The sequence below is a fragment of the Triturus cristatus genome, chromosome 12 (genome assembly GCF_964204655.1).
Source record: "Triturus cristatus chromosome 12, aTriCri1.1, whole genome shotgun sequence".
Lineage (NCBI taxonomy): Eukaryota > Metazoa > Chordata > Amphibia > Caudata > Salamandridae > Triturus > Triturus cristatus.
The window spans coordinates 15,328,386-15,346,676 of NC_140595.1; the positions used below are offsets into that span (position 1 = coordinate 15,328,386).

At 46.8% G+C, this 18,291-nt stretch overlaps 1 protein-coding gene across 2 annotated transcripts in view; it reads left to right on the plus strand.

The window, feature by feature from the left end:
• The first annotated feature begins 895 nt into the window (after positions 1-895).
• Positions 896-18,291, plus strand: part of MIER2 (MIER family member 2) — a 29,006-nt gene continuing 11,610 nt past the window's right edge. The window contains exons 1-4 of one of the 2 annotated variants that reach the window (XM_085637987.1): positions 896-976; positions 8,506-8,593; positions 9,564-9,709; positions 14,780-14,905. In XM_085637987.1, coding sequence (XP_085494113.1) covers positions 968-976; positions 8,506-8,593; positions 9,564-9,709; positions 14,780-14,905 — 369 coding nt within the window. In that variant the 5' untranslated portion in view covers positions 896-967. Of the gene's footprint in view, positions 977-1,011; positions 1,141-8,505; positions 8,594-9,563; positions 9,710-14,779; positions 14,906-18,291 lie in introns of those variants that run through there. The other variant, XM_085637986.1, reaches the window with a different exon arrangement.

Consider the following 18,291-nt stretch of genomic DNA (forward strand, 5'->3'; position numbering starts at 1 on the left):
AGTCCTCTGTTCTACCTTTCACACTTTTTCAGTCTCAAGCCTCTTTCGGTCCCCAAGACCCCTTTATGCTGCTCATTTCTCTACTCTACCCAAAGACTTAATTTCTGCCTTATAGGCCTCTGTCTAGTGCACTGAAGCTGCTCCCCTGACCCTTCAGGTGTGTTATGCAATTCATGAATCTATTCTGCCCCATTATGTATCTCTGTTGCCTCTTCAGATCTGTCTGCTGAAATGCTTTTGCAGGGTCTCTGTTCTTACCCACGAGCCCCTCTGTTGCCACCTCAGATCTGCTCTGCTTCTTAGGGCTCTCTTCTGCCACCTCTCATCTGTTCTGCCCTTCTTGTCCTGGCCTCTACTCTGCCCCTTAGGCCTCTCTGTCCACCTTAGGACTGTTCTTCCCTTTAGTGTCATAGTCTGGCGTCTCTTCTACCCCTCGTGACACACTTCTGTCCCTCAGGGCTGTCTTCTGCCACTTCTCATCTGTTCTGCCCTTCTTGTCCTGGCCTCTACTCTGCCCCTTATGCCTCTCTGTCCCACGTTAGGACTGTTCTTACCTTTAGTGTCATATTCGGGCGTCTCTTCTGCCCCTCATGACACACTTATGCCCCTCATGGCTGTCTTCTGCCACCTCTCATCTGTTCTGCCCTTCTTGTTCTGGCCTCTACTCTGTCCATTAGGCCTCTCTGTCCCACCTTAGGACTGTTCTTCCCTTTAGTGTCATATTATGGAGTCTCTTCTGCCCCTCAGGGCTGTCTTTTGCCACCTCTCTTCCATCCTTCCCTTCTTGCTCCTAGTCTACCTCTATTCTGCCCCTGAGGCCTCTGTGCTGCCCCCTAAGGTCCTTCCATCACTCTAAGTCCCGCCCAAGAGCTCGGCACGTCTATCATCCCTGGCAGCCAATCAGCGGGGCGCGCCTGATCCGGGTGCCTGCGCCGCTCGCGCACACAGATCGGACGGAGCCGGCGCCATGGCGGAGGTGAGCGGAGCTGAGGCCGCGGTGACGAGAGGGGGCGGAGGGAGGGGCGGGCCCGAGGGCTCCCGGGCGGAATGAGGGGGCAGAGGTCTATCTGGGACCCTTGGACCGGAGAACCGGCCCAGGGAGCCCCCGATGGCGCCCTCCAGGAACGGAGCTGCCAAATAGTGAGCTATTAGAATCAACCAGGCTGCCAGATAGTGAGCCACCGGCTGTGCGCATGCGCGATCAGTGCCCCGCCTCTTTCGAAACTTTCCAGCCTGCGTGTGTCCCCCCAAGCCCATCTCCAGGGGAGGGAGCAGGCCCCCCGACAGCAGCACAGTCACGGGGATACCCCAGGACCCCGCTCTGTGCACGAGAGCCTGTGCGGGACAGTGTGCAGGGCCCGGGCTGCAGGCCACAGGGCCTGCTGAGTGCATCACTCCTGCAAACATGCAAGCTGGCTGCAGCGTCATGCAATGGTACAGGGTGTACATGGGCTGAGGGCTGCACAGCAGTGCAATGGCTCTGCGTGTGCATGGGCCGCACAGCAATGCAACGGCATAGCCTGTGCATGGGATGCACAGCAATGCAATGGTACAACGTGTCTTAGAGCTGCAGAGCAATGCAATGGCAACGCTTGTGCATCGGCTGCAGGGCAGTGCAAGGGCACAGCCTTTGCAGAGCAATGCACCTGCACAGCGTGTGCAGCTGTTGTGCAGTACAATGGAACACTTGTTCACATTGGCTGTAGAGCAGTGTGTCATGCACTCCGGTACCAGGGCTGCAGAGCAATGCAAGGGAGTTGTGCCGTGCCCTCAGGTACGTACATTGGCTCAATTGTAGTGCAAGGCCAGTGTGTGCAACTGCTGTGACATGCAATGGTACAACTGCAACATGTCCATGTGCTGCAGAGCAATGTAGGGGCCATGTGTCATGCACTTAGGCTTCTGTGCCTAAGTTCTGTCATGCATTGGCACAGATAGCGTATACATGGGCTGCAGAGCGCAGCAGTTGTGCAGTGTGTGCAGGTGCTGCAGAGCAATGCAAGGGCGATGTGTCATGCACTCGGGCTTCAGTGCATATAAACTGCCATGCTATGTACACAAGCTGCAGAGTAGTGCAAGCGCAGTGTGTCATGCACTTTGGCTGCTGTGCAATGCAGCTGCCATGTCAGGTGCTTTGGCTGTAAAGCGGTCCATGGGTTGTGTCTCATGCACTTCAGATACTGTTCAGGGCAACTGCCATGGCGTGTCTATGGGCTGTTGAGCAGTGCAAGGGCGGTGTGCCATACACTTTGGCTCCTGTACAATGCAACTGCCATGGCATGTACACTGGCTGCCGAGCAGTGCAAGAGTGGAGTGTCATGCACTTAGGCTGCTGTTTAATACAACCATCATGGCATGTACAAGGGCTGCAGAGCAGTGCAAGCCTGATATATCATGCACTTATGCTGCTGTGCAATGTAACTGTCATGGCGTGTACACTGGCTGCAGAGCAGTACAAGGGCAGTGTTTCATGCACTTAGGCTGCTGTGCAATTTAACGGTCATGGCTTGTAGACGGGCTGCAGAGCAGTCCAAGTGCAATGCGTCATGCACTTAGGCTTCTGTGAGATGCTACTGCCAGGACATATACATGAGCTGCAGAGCAGAGCAAGGACAGTGTACCATGCACTTATGCCGCCGTTCAAAGCAACTGCCATGGCATGCACATGGGTTGCAAAGCAGTCCAAGGGTGGTGTGTCATTCACTTAAACTGCTGTGCAGTGCAACTGCCATGGCGTGTATATGGGCTGTTGAGCAGTGCTAGCGCAGTGTGCCATGCACTTAGGCTGCTGTGCATTGCAACTGCCACTGCATGTACCTGGGCTGCAGGGCAGTGCAAGAGTGGAGTGTCATGCACTTAGGCTGCTGTGCAATACAACCATCATGGCATGTTCACGGGCTGCAGGCAATGCAAATGCAATGTGTCATGCACCTGCCAGGACATATACATGAGCTGCAGAGCAGAGCAAGGACAGTGTGCCATGCACTTAGGCTGCCGTGCAAAGCAACTGCCATTGTATAATCATGGGCTGCAGAGCAGTGCAAGGGCGGTGTGTCATGCACTTAAGTTGTGCAGTGCAACTGTCATGGCATGTACATGAGCTGCAGAGCAGTGTAAAGGCTGTGTGTCATGCACTTAAGTTGTGCAGTGCAACTGTCATGGCATGTACATGAGCTGCAGAGCAGTGTAAAGGCGGTGTGTCATGCACTTAAGTTGTGCAGTGCAACTGTCATGGCATGTACATGAGCTGCAGAGCTGTGCAAAGGCGGCGTGTCATGCACTTAAACTGCTGTGCAATGCAACTGTCATCACATGTGTATGGGCTGCAAAGCATTGCAAGGGCGATGTTTCATGCACTCAGGCTGCTGAACATGGGCTGAATAACTCACTGCAATTAGGTTCCTGTTGCACACAGGCCTCAAAGCAGTGCGAGTGGGTGCATCGTGCACATCGCAGTAGAGCAATGCAAGGGTGATGAATGGCACAAACATGCAAGTAGGTTCATCGTCCACACAGGTAGCACAACCGAGAAAGAGCGATGAATGATGCACAAAGGCGTCTGCAGTGCAACTGCTACAGCATGTATACTGCCTGCACAACACACTGAAAGTATGTGCACCAGGCAATGGGAGGGCCTCCGTGCACATTGGAGGGGTGCATTATGCACAAGGTCAGTGAAGGATGCACAGGTTGCTGCGCAGGACACCATGAACCTACCTGCGGGACACCGCAAGTATTGCTATATTCACAAATATCGTGGAGCTATGGAAGAGCGTTTGTGCTCAGTGCAAGGACTGGACTGTTGAGATGGCTGCAGGAGTAGAACCTATAGTGCACCCTTCAAAGTCGTTGAGGGAAGAGCAAGTGTCTGCAGTGCGATTACGATGCAGTGCTATTCCAGAGGTTGCAAAAGGGCGGGAAGGTGCATTCAAATCCAAGTGTGTGCCGCCCAAGGTGTGCATTTTACAAAGCAGTAGATTGCAGTGTAGAGCAATGAGTACGAGGCAGGGCTTTCGGTGCAAAGCCAGTTGGTGCTCTGCATGCTGAAGTGGTTTCAGAAACAGCAAGCGGACGCAGTGCACACTACAGAGGTAGAATAAGATGCTTGTAGTGCAGTGCAAGGGGGGCATGCCACCTCCCTGAGCACCATAATACATTAACGCCTGCTTGAGGCACTCACTCTGTTATGTTGGCTATATCATCTTCGAAGTAGGTACACATGCAATTCCGTTAGAGATGTTATCCCTGATTGGCAGCCCCTGTCAGGTGTGGCTCGCTCTCTGAAATATCAATGATGCAAACGATACCCGAATTGGGAGACTCCAAAGGAGGAAATGACAAAACGATGGTTAGAACTGTATTTGGTAAAATATAGATCAAGGGGTAGCCCACCCTGCCTTCATCATAGTCCAAGCCATATTGTTAGAAGAGGGTGGCAATCCAACCACATCCTGTCGATATTTGTGGAATCCACTTTCATTATGATCTTATTATCTGGTGTGTGTGTGGCCAGTGGAGACGCTCATCACTTGGGCATCTTGGTTGAGTCAGTCGTTCCCTCTTTGCATCGCATTCAGTCTCCTCAGCTTGTCTTCAGCACTGAACCATGAGAGAGAGATTTAGGTGGAGACATCGATTGCATCTGTAGATGACTTAGACTAGCCTCACCCAAGAGTGGGCCTAGTAGCAGGTGCCGGATCTGTGCTGCAATTGACTGCCTAGGCACAGCAAGGATCATTTAGTTTACTCCAGATGTAATTCTGAGATTATCAGAGCAAGATTTTTCCCTCAATAGATGCACTGTGTCCGGCTGCTCGTGGCCTATCGGGATTTGTACTCTGAGCATGGTAGTCAAACATGAATTCTTAAGAACCTATAAACTACCACAGGCCGCATGAATTTGTCACGATATCTTATCTCTGCTAACTCAGATGAATGACAACAGCAGTGCGGGCCAGTGTCCAGGATCATACATTTCCCTAATGAACGTGTAGACCAGCTGCAGCTATTGCCCGTGGTTTTGTGGATCCAAAAGGACAGTAACATCAAGATGTCTTCTTTCAAGCAGAGATACCTACCCGCCTCTCCCACTGGGCTAAACCTGACACGTGTTTGTTGGCTCTTCATAGATACCAATTTCTGCCTAGGAATAGATAGGACAGAATGAGTGTCAACGAAGCAAGAATAAATACGGAGAGATCACATTGAATGCACAGGGCCTGTTGCCTCCAAAACACACACCTTTGAACGCATGCATCTTGACATTCGGATGTCCAAAACTCCACAAATAAACTTTTAAGTGGTGTATCATTACCAGGCAGCAGTAAAGCAGTAGAGGAACTGACCAACATCACGGATCTTGTACCTTGCCTCCTCCAAAGAGCTTCTGCTTCTGCGTGACTTTAATTTGCAGTGGAATGCTGATTCTGCAGTAACTGCAACAGGCTTTCATTTTTTCGACAGGGCTTTTTAGAACCATCACAAAAACTCGCACATTGCAAGGGATCTAATCTAGCCTTGGCCTGGTTATAGCAAACTCACACATGTCACACTGGACGTGCAAGTTGAAAGGTGCGATCACTCCATAGTACTTTAATACTCCATAGAATTCATCTCTAGAGTGAGCCGGTAATCTCTAGCAAGTCGCAAAGGAGCGGGAATGCTAGGAGTACATCATTGGATCGGTTGAGGCCTGCTATCTTCACACGAACTCCTCTAAAGCAAGAGTAACAACAGCCGAAGGCTGATTCACACCTTCCTAAAAGTTGAATGAATAACCTATTTGTTCCCTCAAAAGCCTTTGTCCTCCCTGGCCTGAAATCTAAAGCAGCACAGGGTAAAATACAAATCTACATATTGCACGCGCTCGCTACCTTCTTTAAAACCAAATAGAATCATCAACAATCGGACTGGAAAAGTCTTCAGCGTTGGTGAATCTCAAACTCCAAATACTCCTAAATATGATCATACATCTAATTAGTACTTGTCAAAAATTGCTAACTTCTTCAATAAGAAGATGTGAATGGTCTTAAGTGTGATTGCCTCTGCGGTGACTGCTCCTTACCCTGTCGCATCTACTCCAAAGCCTAACGTTGCCTCAGATCATTGACTTTGTTCAATTGGGTCTCCTTCGTGCTTGTAGGGGAAGTTATGTTTTCCAGTGTGAACTGTCAAGCTACCCATTTGATACCACTGATTCTGTCCAATGCTGCCTGCTCCTCTCCCCCACTGTAGAAATGGATCATTAACTCCTCCTCTCGCCAGGAGCATGTGCAAAGAAGGGCATGAAAAGGCCTGGGCGAAGGTGACGCGTGCCTCCTGGTCCCATCCTTTTGAGAAGGAGTCATATGCTTTAGAGCTTCGGACTCTTACGCATGCTAGAAGACCGCACTTGTTGCACCTTGTACATAGCACACGATTCCTTTGAGGCATACTTTCGGATTTTATGCGACATCCATTGTCAATATGTCATGAATAACACATGATTGTATTTGATCATGACTTCTACTAATTCTGTGTAGAGTTCTTCAGTGAACTACTATTTAGAATATGATTCATGGGAGACTAAACACACATTTATTAAATTTACACCTCTGCTGGAGGTGTCTTCTTGGCATCTTTGGTCACTTAAATTACTAAATAGGTGTCATTACCTTGGATAAGAAGTAACAGTTCACAAATGTTTTAATTTAAATTGACCAATGGTGTTTGGGTGCAGCTCATTTTCACACAGATCTGTGCTTGCGCTGCCACAATCGCTGTTTTTGTCGACCTTCTGTGGAGTCACTCAGAGGAGGTGGCACGTTCATCTTCTTAGCAGTAGTTGATTCACTGGAGGTGGATCCGGTAATGGATGCTTCAGATGTTGAAAATATTTCGTCTGAGTTCACAGTTTGGTTTGGCTTGGTTGTAGGGTAAAGCTTGAATTCTATCTGCCCTAAAGCCCTGGCAGGCCAATGGTACTGCGCTAAGGGGCAGATGGGGCAGCTCTGATTAAAACGAGTCAACCAATGAGGTGTCCAGCCTTTACTTATTAGTTTGCGTTTGCACCAGCATGCAGCATTTTGACCCCTTTGGAGTGCCACGCAGTTGTATTAAATGAAAAGAGGGAAAAAACGTTCTTGTTACTTGCTGTTGGTCAGCAAGTCAGTTCTTAAGTTTTTGAATATGAGGACCCCTCCGCTGAATCGCTATAGGTAATATGGGACATCGACGTAAGCCATTTTTGCAACCTGAACCTCAAAAAAATACACTAACAGAAACAAGTATACACCAAACTCATACACAAATGATAAAATATTCTATTTCATTCACAAGAAAAATATACAAAAATCGAAATGTAATTTTTATTCGGAGATTGGAGCTTTTTCAATGTCTAAAACATGAGGCAATATTCTAGACTCTACTATCACTTTGTCTTTTTTGCTCCTCACACATGCTCTATTTTTGGTAGGTCATACTACTGCTTCAGGCGATGCCACCGATTCTCTGTGTAAGATTCTCTCTGCTGTTATGGTGCTCCCATGAGTTGAGGATACAAACTTATTTTTAGCCTGCAGTTTTTAAACTCTTTCGCATTTACAGATTTTTTTTTTAAATTCCAATTTTGCCTGTTGTATATATGTACTTTATTAACCTGCTAATATTATTTCCTTTTCTAAGGAGTTGCGGTGTAGGTGACAGCTGCATGCTGTTTAAGGCAGTATTAATGAGTTATTATATTTGTTGGTGATTAGTTCCTAAGAGTTGTTCTCGCTACACTGGGTAGAAAGGTTAGTAGTAGGGGAGGACGTGCTGGGTTTGTGTTGTAGAGGAAGGAAATCCAGTAGTTTGTCCACGACTGGAGTGCGGACATCTAACGTTGTCAGGAGCTCCAAGTGTGAGAAGCAGGAGTCGGCATCTCAGTTGTATGGGTATTTACCCACTAATCATATTTCACCAGGGCTGTGGTGCGGTTTGGATTTGATGGCCTTTGCACAGTAAAGGCAGTGTATAGACAGGTATAGCTTGGCCCAAACATAGATCTTTAGAGATTTTATGGATAGTTGGAAGTCTGGAATGCTAAGAGGTGCAGGAAGACTGGCAGAGAAAAGGGTAGTGGGCTGTTACGACTGAGGGTGGTATTTTAACCGCTGCAAGCTTTTCAGAGATGTATTGCGAGGAAAGATGAGGCATGATTCCTTATACCATCTATGTGTAATGTTACGTCCTGTCCTCACATTGGCCACCAAATGGGGTCAGATACTGCTGTGCCTGCTTGTGTGCAGCCACAGCTGTGCTCGGCTGAAGAGGAGTATGATTTCACAGACAGCAGTATTTCATGGGATTCCACAATGGATCTCAGGTGTTCGCAGGGCAGTAGCATGTAGTGGTCTGTGTTTCCACATATGTTTAGCCATGGTTTGCTTCTACAGGTTGATGGAGATTACGGTTCACCTTGAAGCTGCACGCGGTGATGCTGGACCACCGGCTGTTTCTTACTTGCTGTTGTCTTTCCCTTCCTAGGCCTCGGTTGGACGGCAGAATTCAAGGATGGTGTCCTACCCATCCCACAACCAATGTCCTGTGGAAAGCGGATTTCAGACAGTAGCAGGTATTTTATCATTTTTAATCCTCTTATCATGTATTCGTTCATGTCTGCATGGATTCAAGATGCGCCAGAAGCCATGTGCAACAACTGGATGTGACCAGTCTACATGATTTCCATGCTGTTCTGCCATGGCGCCATGCATCATAGAACTGTATAGCTCTCCAAGAGCTCTGCAGTGAAAATATGCACAAGACTCCCAAGGCTTCCTGCTTCATGCCATCTTGGGGGCTCAACGGTGCGTTGTGGAAATACTTTAAGGATTCTTACTTGCGCTACAAAAGCCTGTATTTTTAAGGGTCTGTCGATGACTGCATTTGAGACTTTTGAGGATTCTGCGTTATTGAGACTGCAAATTCTGACTTCTCTGCGCACCAACCAATAGCCCGAGGAGCGACAGCTCACCTGAGAGGGGAGCACCAAGTCTTTAAAGTTACCCTCAACAGAATTCAACCCACTGTGGACTCAGAATTCTAACCATAAGATGAATGAGAACAAGCCGACTCATCAGCAAATGAGCAGTTTGATACCATAAAGTCAGAACACCTGAAGATAAGCATTGCTGCGGGCGTGGTGGTCTCCACCCTACACTCCCGTAGACGTGTCAGTCGCTGAAGAGCCTGACTTCAGTATTGAAAATGTAGTTGATTCCTTGAGCAGGAGGGCTTTTTCTCCTGCTCAAGTTAGCTCTCTTGTTGATATAACATAGATTTGAGCTGGGAGCAACTGTGATCCTCGCTATCCACTGGAACCACTTGCGCTCTCTCCCATTTCTGTGGTTCAGTGACAAACGAATGCCCTGCCTGAACAAAGTATGGTCCTTCTGCATCCACTTTGATTTCTTAGCAGGTAGCAAATTCTTCAGCTTGCCTTGGTCTGTGATTCAGTAGCATTCAACATAGATGCTGTTTTAATGCAGACTGCTCAATGCTGTTGCTTTCCCACCTGCCATCTAACTTGACTTTCTGTCCCACAGTGGTTTCTATGGCTTCGGCTGATCACCGCTTTAACCTGACTGAGATTCTCTCCCAGAGCTATGGGATCCGAGAGGAGAAGGGAGATGAGGACGCGACCTCTGACAAGGTCATGGAGGAGCTGGGGAAAGGCTTTGGCGATGCACAGGTATCGTACATGTGTGTCATACATAGGTTAGAGTGTCTGTAGAGCTCTTGGTATAGATCTTGGGTATGATAAAACCTGTGTATAAGATTGTGGTAAGAATTTGTGGGTTTTACTGAAGTCCTGCTTAGAGACATAAGTACGTTCAGATGCACAGATCGGGTACAGAGGTAGGATAGAGAGGTGTGAGTACATAGTTGTTTGCAGACGTCCAGGTATAGTACTTAGGTATGTTATGTTGCACTTGTATCTTACATTGATGTCTGTCGGGGTGTAAGGCTGCGTCACATGGGTATTGACAGATTCACGCTTGGAAAACGAGTATCTGTCAAAGTGTAAGGGTACAGTACGCCACATATTTTGCAGATGTGTTGCTGGTTACCCAACCCTTTGCTTTGCTACTTTTAATTACTTACCATGACATGACGGGTAGCCCCACACCCTTGAACTACGCATGTGTGATGAATGGAAGGGGACCACATTGTCCTCTTTCCATCCAGCTTGTTACAATTGTGTAAATTGGAGGGGGGGGGGGTTATTGGAGCTTTCCTCGTGTACAATATAAAAATGGATACACGCATTCTGCAAGAAAGAGCCATGGGACTCTACCCATGATTGTAAGTGCGGTGTATCAGTAACCCAAATAAAATAAAGTGGGGATGTTTAAAATGTAGTATATGGAAGTGATGCCTAAAATTGACTATTTCACATGCATGTGGTGTATTGCTAGATAAAGGGATGTAGAGGTTAGAGTGTGGACTTAAAGATCCGAAGGAAGGCTGGACATCTGCCTGTGGACGCAGTGATGTGCACAGGTTTGTTGGCAGTCAGGTGTAATACTTTGCACACAGGCACAGAGCATACGTGCACAACACTAGAGACACAGTATAAAAGGTTGTTCAGAGAGGGAGGAGGTGCACATGTGAGCGGTTGTGTTGGGTAAAAAGACATTTTAAAAAGACTGTTGTTACCGCTTTCATTGACAGCATCTAGTAGGCACTTATCATAACCAGTCACAGCATCTTTGATTCTATAGTGGGAAAATTAACTTTTTATGAAAGAATGAAAAACTAAACATGAATAGTGCATGCTGTAAACTGCTACCCAAAGCCCAGCAGATGACACCGTGCATCACACCATACCTACCTTTAAGTATGTTTTTCTGTATGAATGATGCTCTGTGGACCACCTAGGATGCCACAGGCTGCTTTCTGGACCATCTCCTGTCTTGTGTTCTGTTAGGTGGATTTGTAAAGCCCGCTTATCACCAGAGTGCTAGCCAGAAGCTGGAGTAGATGAGTACGCCGATCAGGCTCCTAGTTGAACAGCCAGGTCTTTAGTTTGTTGCAGAACACGAGTGGCAATGTAGAGCGTCCTCCCGATGTGCTTCCATGGATGCGGGGTGTCTGTGTGAGGGAGTGTGGATGGGCGTAGTTGCCTGGTGTGTTGAGGAAGTTAAGGTGGTAGTTGAGGTAAGCAGGTTTGTTGTTGTGGAGGACTTTGTATGCGTCGGTGAGCAATTTGAACACGCGGCGCGTCTGAATTGGTTGCCAGTGTAACTCTGAGGAGGGGCATCATGTGTGATCTGCGGGGGATGATGAGGGTGAGTCTGGCGGCAGCGTTTTAGGTAATCTGAAGTCTTTTGTGAGTTGATTTGTGATGCTGGCATAGAGTGCGTTGCCGTAGCCTAGTCTGCTGGTGATGAGGGCCTGGGTGACTGGGCTTCTGGTGTCAGTGGGGAGCCAGTTGAATATCTTACGGAGCATACTCAGGATTAAGAAACAGGATGAGATGGCAGTGTTCACCTGTTTGACCATTGTGATTCTGTTATCCAAGAAGATGCTGAGGTATTAAGCTTGGTCAGTGGGGGTGGGTCCCAGGTCGGTTAGCCAGCAGAAGGACTTCCATGGAGAGCTCGTTTCCGAAGATCAGGACTTCTTTTTTATCGGTTTTGAGTTTTAGGCAGTTGTGTTTCATCCAGTTAGCTATGTTGGGCATGCAGGTTGTAAAGTTGGTCCTTGTGGTGTGGTTGTTGTCTGTGAGGGAGAGGATGAGCTGAGCGTCATCTGCTTAGGAGACTATGTTGAGTCTGTGGGATCATATGACATAAGCAAGAGGTGCCATGTAGACGTTGAAGAGGGTGTGGCTCAGCAATAATCTTTGAGGCACTCCGCAGATGAGCTTCTTGAGTTTGGAGGTGTAGGGCGGGAGTCAGACTCAAAGGCTCCTGTTGGAGAGAAAGGAGGCCAACCAGGTCAGGACGGGACCATGTTTTCTGGAGTTGTCGAGTCTTGTGATGAGGATACTTAGGGAGACGGATTTGAAGGCTGAGGAAAGGTCGAGTAGTATAAGCGCTGCAGTTTCCCCTTTGTCCATGATAGTTCGGATGTCGTCCTTTGCTGCGATGATAGCGGTTTCTGTGTTGTGGTTGCTACGTAATGCAGACTGCTAGATGTCCTGGAGGTGGTGGTGTTCAAGATGGTTGGGGAGTTGTTTGTTGATAACTTTCTCCACGATGTTGGATCGGAAGGGCAGGAGTGAGATGGGTCTGTAGTTACTGATGTCTTTTGGGCCTGCTATGGGTTTTTTCAGGAGAGCTGTGATATTTTTGTCCAGTAAACTTCTGCTTTGGATGGAGGCGTTTATGATGGTTGTGAGGTGGGAGCTGATCAGAGTTCCTCCTAGGTTGTAGATCTGGTGGCGGCAGGTCAGTGAGTTCCCAGAGTGTAATGTGCTCATGATTTCTGCTATGTCTTTGGGAGTGAGTGGTTTCAAGTTTGGGATCTGGTGGTCAGATTTGGTGGCGGTGGGCAGCTGTTTGATGAGGACTTGTGTCATACATTGGGGGTCGAAGTTGCTGTAGATGTTAAGAATTTGCTTGTTAAAGAATTCGGATAGGTTGCCGCAAAGGTCTTGCTGGATTTGGTGGCGGCTGGGGAGTTGGAAGAATGTTTGACAATGATGAAAAGCTCTGTAGTTTTTGCAGCTGGTTTCCAGTCCGAAAGCAAGGGCTGCTTTTCTGGCCACGTTGATTTGGATGTGATATTCTCTGAGCTCAGCTTTGTATGTGTTTCTTGCAATGGTTTCCTGGCTGGTTCTCCGTCTTCTCTCCAGCTGTTTGCAGTGGTGTTTGAAATTACTACAGCCTTCAGTGTACCGGCTGGCTCGCGTGTTGAATTTTGATTGTCTGAGGACCTTCAGGGGTATTACGGTGTCTGCGCCGTGTGTGATCCAGTTATTGAAGGCTTTAATGTCAGCGTGCAGGTCGCCGATGAGCGTTGGTTGGTGGTACTCAGGACGTCGGTCCAGTCTGTTTCTGTTATCTTGTTCCAGCGGCGTCTGAGGATGATATTAGTTTGAGCTATGGGGAGTTGGGGTGCATCAGTGAAGAAGTGGGCGATGGAGTGGTCTGTCCAAGTGAGCGGAGTGAGGAGGCTGAATTTGATCATGTTGCCGGCTGTGGCAATGGGGTCGAGGGTGTGTCCTGTGTTTTGGGTCGGGCCTTGGACAAGCTGGGCGAGTCCGAGGTTCTCTAGGCTCTCAAGTAGGTCAGTGGAGTTGGGATCTTTGTGATCCTCAAGATGGTAGTTGAGGTCTCCAAGTGAGATTAAGTCGTTTGGTGATTGGGGCGAAGAAATCTGTGAGGAGATTGCTGAAGGTGGTGTGTGGTCTGGTGGTTTCGGTAAGCTAGGGTGCCTTTAATGGTGGTGCGGTTGTGGGTTTGTTGTCAGCAGTACATATTTTCCATGAAAGTCATGTTCTCATCGGTAAAAGTGGTGCAGGTGGTAGAGTCCTTGTGGATGACTGAGAGTCCGCCTCCTGACTTGTTCGGTCTGTGCTAGCTGGAGATCTTGTAACACAGTGATAAGGCCATGCCGATGGTGGGTGCCGATGAGGGGTTGAGCCAGGTCTCGGTTAGGAAGAGTATATCCGGGGAATGTGTTCCGATGGTGTCCTAGATCTCGGGGGCGTGTTTGTTGAGAGATCTGGTGTTAAGGAGCATTTATGCCAGGTGGGGTGAGGCATGTGTGGAGCGTGCAGTGGTAGTGCTGGTGCAGGTGAAGTGGCAGTGAGTGCATGAGAAAGATCCTACCATGGTGTGGGGTGAGGCGTAGAAGCAGCTGTTGTGGCGGCATCTGGTGTTGAGTGCTTGTAGGTGGGAGGCTGTGTAGCGACGGTGTTAGGACGGATTAGTGTTTGCGGCGCTGTGTGTGGTCCAGGCACGGACGGACACAGAAGGGCTTGCCTTTGGTGTGCCAGTGGCACGGTCTATCATTAAGTAGGTCCTGGGAGGTGTTGGGTGTACGGAAGGGTGGAGTGCAGAAGGCAAGGGAAGGCACACGTGGGAAACTAATGTAAAGACAGCCATTAAAGCATGGGAGAGTCTCAGGGGAGAGCAGAGAGGAAAATGAGCACAAAGAAAAGCTGGCACAAAGGAAAGTGGAGAAAAAAAGAGAGTGAAGAATGAAAATGGGCACAAATGATACGTGCAAAGAGTGAGACAGAGAGTGGAGAGCCGAAAACAGACACAAAGGAATCAGTCCTGAAAGAAAGCGCGCACAAAGGAATTGCTCTTGAAGGAAATCCGGCACAAAGGAAAGCGGGCAAAAGTGTGTTAGAGAGAATGAACAGACATAGGAAGATGACCCAAAGAGTAAGGGAGAGAGTGAATAAGAACAAGAGAAGGGCACAAGAGTGAGAGAGAGATCGAAGGGAGGGCAAGAGAAGGAGCAGAGAGTGAGAGAGGAGTTCAGGAACAAGGTGGGGCCTCAAGGCAACGAGGCAGAGTCTGAAAGGGCCTTAGACTGGTTGAAGGACCAGTCCATGTAAATGAGAGCTGTGGCTAGGCCCCTGGCCATGCAGCCGGCTGGGTTTGCTTTGTGTGTTGGGCCAGAGGTGGAAAGATGGAAGTGGGTCCTATAGATGGGGGCTTTGGCCATGTTCTCTCCAGCACCATCTCCTGATATCTGCAACTGCCTGGACTCTGTTTCTCTGCCTGCATTGCGCATATATTTTTTTACACCACCCTTTGAGTGTGACTTCACTTTCTTTTTTCTTTGTGTGTTTCCTCAGGACACCGACATGCCATTCGAGGAGCTTCTTGCGCTCTACGGTTACGAAGCTTCTGATCCCATCTCGGAACAGGAAAGCGAGAGCAATGATGTCCCCGCTATCCTGCCAGATATGACCCTGGATAAGGTAAAGATGTCTGTGTAGCAAGTGTCCGCATGTGTTGGGAGTGCTTTGACTATCAGAAATGGAACCTGATGGCGGCACCTGAACTTGTGATAATCTTTGTGATGAATAAGACGTTTTCCTCAGTTATGGTTATAATCCGTGAGCTTTGAGTTCTGGGTTGGTGGTTTCCATCCTTTAACAAACCTTTTGAACATAGAGAGTGTCTCATAATTAGTGTTTTTGAGCTTGTTGATAGGTTTTCAACAACAGCATTCTCACACTAATGCGGGCACAAAGTAACACTTTACTAATAGTTGTAGACTCCTAAGCTGACCTAGAGGAGATCACAAACGTGCACATCACACAGAAAGTCTTGGGTTTCTGTAGCAGCACTTTAATACAAAAGGACCATGTGTCTGCTGCAAAACATTGTTGAATGCTTGAACTCTGTTCCTGAAAAAAATCGAAAATATTGAAAAAGGTCACATGGAATTAAAGGTAAATAAAATGAACTTTAGGGAAGCCATAATTGTCATGGTGCAGCTGCAGTCTGACAGTCGCTTCTCTGGGTGCTGCCCAGCTTCAGGCACCTCTTGCCATCGGCTTTGTTGTGGATAGTTGTGATAGAGGTTTAGAGAATGACCAAAGTCAGCCTGCACGGTGGAAGCATGCTAAATGTCTTCAATTTCAGAAGGAAAAGGGACACTCGGCTCCGTGAGTTCACCCGCTGTTATATGAAGAAGATTGGCCTTCACCAGAGTCATAAAGGTTTCTCAGTGCTTAGTCTGGGGTGTTCAGATTAGAATCACCTTATTGCTAATAATCAGCAGCTTAAAGAATTCAAAATAATATCAACATATGCAAGCAAAAGACCCTCTGAAGAGGCTGGCCAACACGATGCTTAATCCAGTATGTTACAGAACATAAGAATACGATGCTAACCACTGCAGCAGATCAGTGGGTGCTCAGTACTCATGGTGATCACACATGTGTACAAGTGTAACAGTGTGCATCTGTGTGTATCTACCAGTTTTAGTACCATCATTGGACATTTAAAGAACATAAATTCCATCAGGGACTAGTATACTGCTAACCGGTACCCACTGTCGTGTCTATAAATCTCATGTCTTCTAGGATTTGAGAACAGGGTACACTGACACGATAAAATACCTCCTCCAAGCACTACCTTCCTTGTGGTTTCTAGTTGTTCACTATTGTCACAAGTGTGGATTGCCTGCTGAATATTGAGAATGCAGTTTCTCCTGTGCAGCACTTGGCCCCAGTCGGTCAAATGGAAATTGTGGGTATTTTGTGGCAGGCTGCAGCTATAGTCCCCCAGCTCTTCTTAGCCTTAGATTGGAAGGACTTGTGACTGTAAGGAGACAGCAGTTGGTAAGACTTGTCTGTAAGTCACTCTTCGGCCACTGCAGAGGTGCAGGGGCCCTGTCCACTCGCAGTAAGGGCTTCCACGCTGCATGGATCCAAGGAGTGGTGACCTCTGGTCTGAAGTCTCTGTGGATTATCAGTCACTTAGACCAGTGTTAGACTTTTAATGATAAATGTTACCAGACACTGGAATGATTTAAGGCTTTGCAGAGTTTTGTAATGTGTATGTACAAGGATACGGTTATCCCACGTGCCCTGTGTCAGGACGGCATGAGAACCACAGCTCTGTCCTGGAAAGCCTCAGATTAACTTTTATAATGCATCAGATATAGCAACTCTGAGGGGTCATTTGACGCTTTTAAATTTAAATACAAGCTGCTCGTGAAAGTACAAATTACCGGAATCAAATGATGGAAAAGATTTTAAGCTAAAGGAATAAATCCTGCTATTCCTGAAGCTGCTCCTGACGAATCTCATCCTGTGTGAAGAACTTAGAAGAGTAATTCCTAAAATACAGGTGTGGCAGGAGTGAGGCTAAAGAAAATTTGCAGAGATATGAATACAATTAAATAATACTTGAACCTAAAGTTAATCCTTTAGTTGGAGTTAGATGGTTCTTGGATATTACAGTATGGGGTTCGAAGGGGTCTGGAGATTTGACAAGGTGTGGTGATTTTGGGAGTTTTAGTGGAAATGTGATATAATACATGGATTCAGTGAGGATGCGCTGTAGACATGATCTGTGGGTTCAGACTGAACAGACACCACCCTGATTTCATTCCTAAGACACCCAACATTCTTCCTTCCAGAGGAAAAGTTTCTTTTATCTATTAATAATTGTAAAAAAGTGAATTTCACGACTGACTACGTCAAATACTGAATCTACATAATAAGAAAACATCTGAAAGATTGTGGTCTAGTCAGTAGAGGAGAAAGTAATGTTTGAAAGATATTTTAATTTTAAAATATATATATGAGAATGGTTAGCCATTTTTTTTGTAGACTATATAATAATTATTTATTTGTACTACTTATTTTTATTAACACACGCCGTTTTGTATTAGATTCCTGATTTGCAGTCTAGTGTGTGTGTATATGTATATATATGTGTGTGTGTGTGTGTATATATATATATATATATGTGTGTGTATATATATATATATATATATATATATATATATATATATATATATATATATATCAGAGTGGTAGTAGCCATTCTGTAGTTATGGTTAGGCTTGCCAGAGATAGGAATTTCTTGCATTTTTTACCCCTTAACAACGTTGCACCAATTTGGACGAATCTCCCTGACACTTTACAGCACTATTCCTTGTTGTACATTGGCGGATGATGGAAAGTTTTGCGGCGTTTGGTTAAGGGAGTGCAAAGAAAAAAGGGGGGGTACCAAAATAGATTTGAGCCCAAAGGTATTTTACCTAGAGGTTTTATTAGATGTAGTGCAAAAATGGCTATACGATTTTAATTACATTTCGCAGGAATGTACAGTATACTGTGTAGACCATCCTTTTTCACATGGCAACTAAATTGGTTTAGTGATGGCTAAGTTATACGGCAAAACAACTTGCCGATATTAGTTGTCACGATAGTGCTGTGGTACTACCGCAGTAGATAGTGATGACATCACAAAATATGTTTGGCTACTAGCGAATAGTCTACAGCGAAAAGGCAGCCATGTTGGACTGGCTATAGAGGTTTGGCTGTGTTCTTTACATTAATATCAAAAATAGAGCTGGAGAGTTTATAAATGTACTGTAAGTAGGCTTCAGAAAGCCCACATACGATAGTAGTGATAGGGATAGCTGCTTATTATGTGTTTCGGGGCTCGAAAAATCAACAGGTCTAGTGACTTGAAAAATCTACTCGACCTAACTGTAATGTACGTGACCCATGAACTGGTCTCAAATTGAGTGATCCTAGGCAAATATTTTGTCTTGTGGAGCAGCCTTTTCCTTTATCATCACATAAGAGAGCACCTTCAAATATGCAAGTTCACTTTTTCT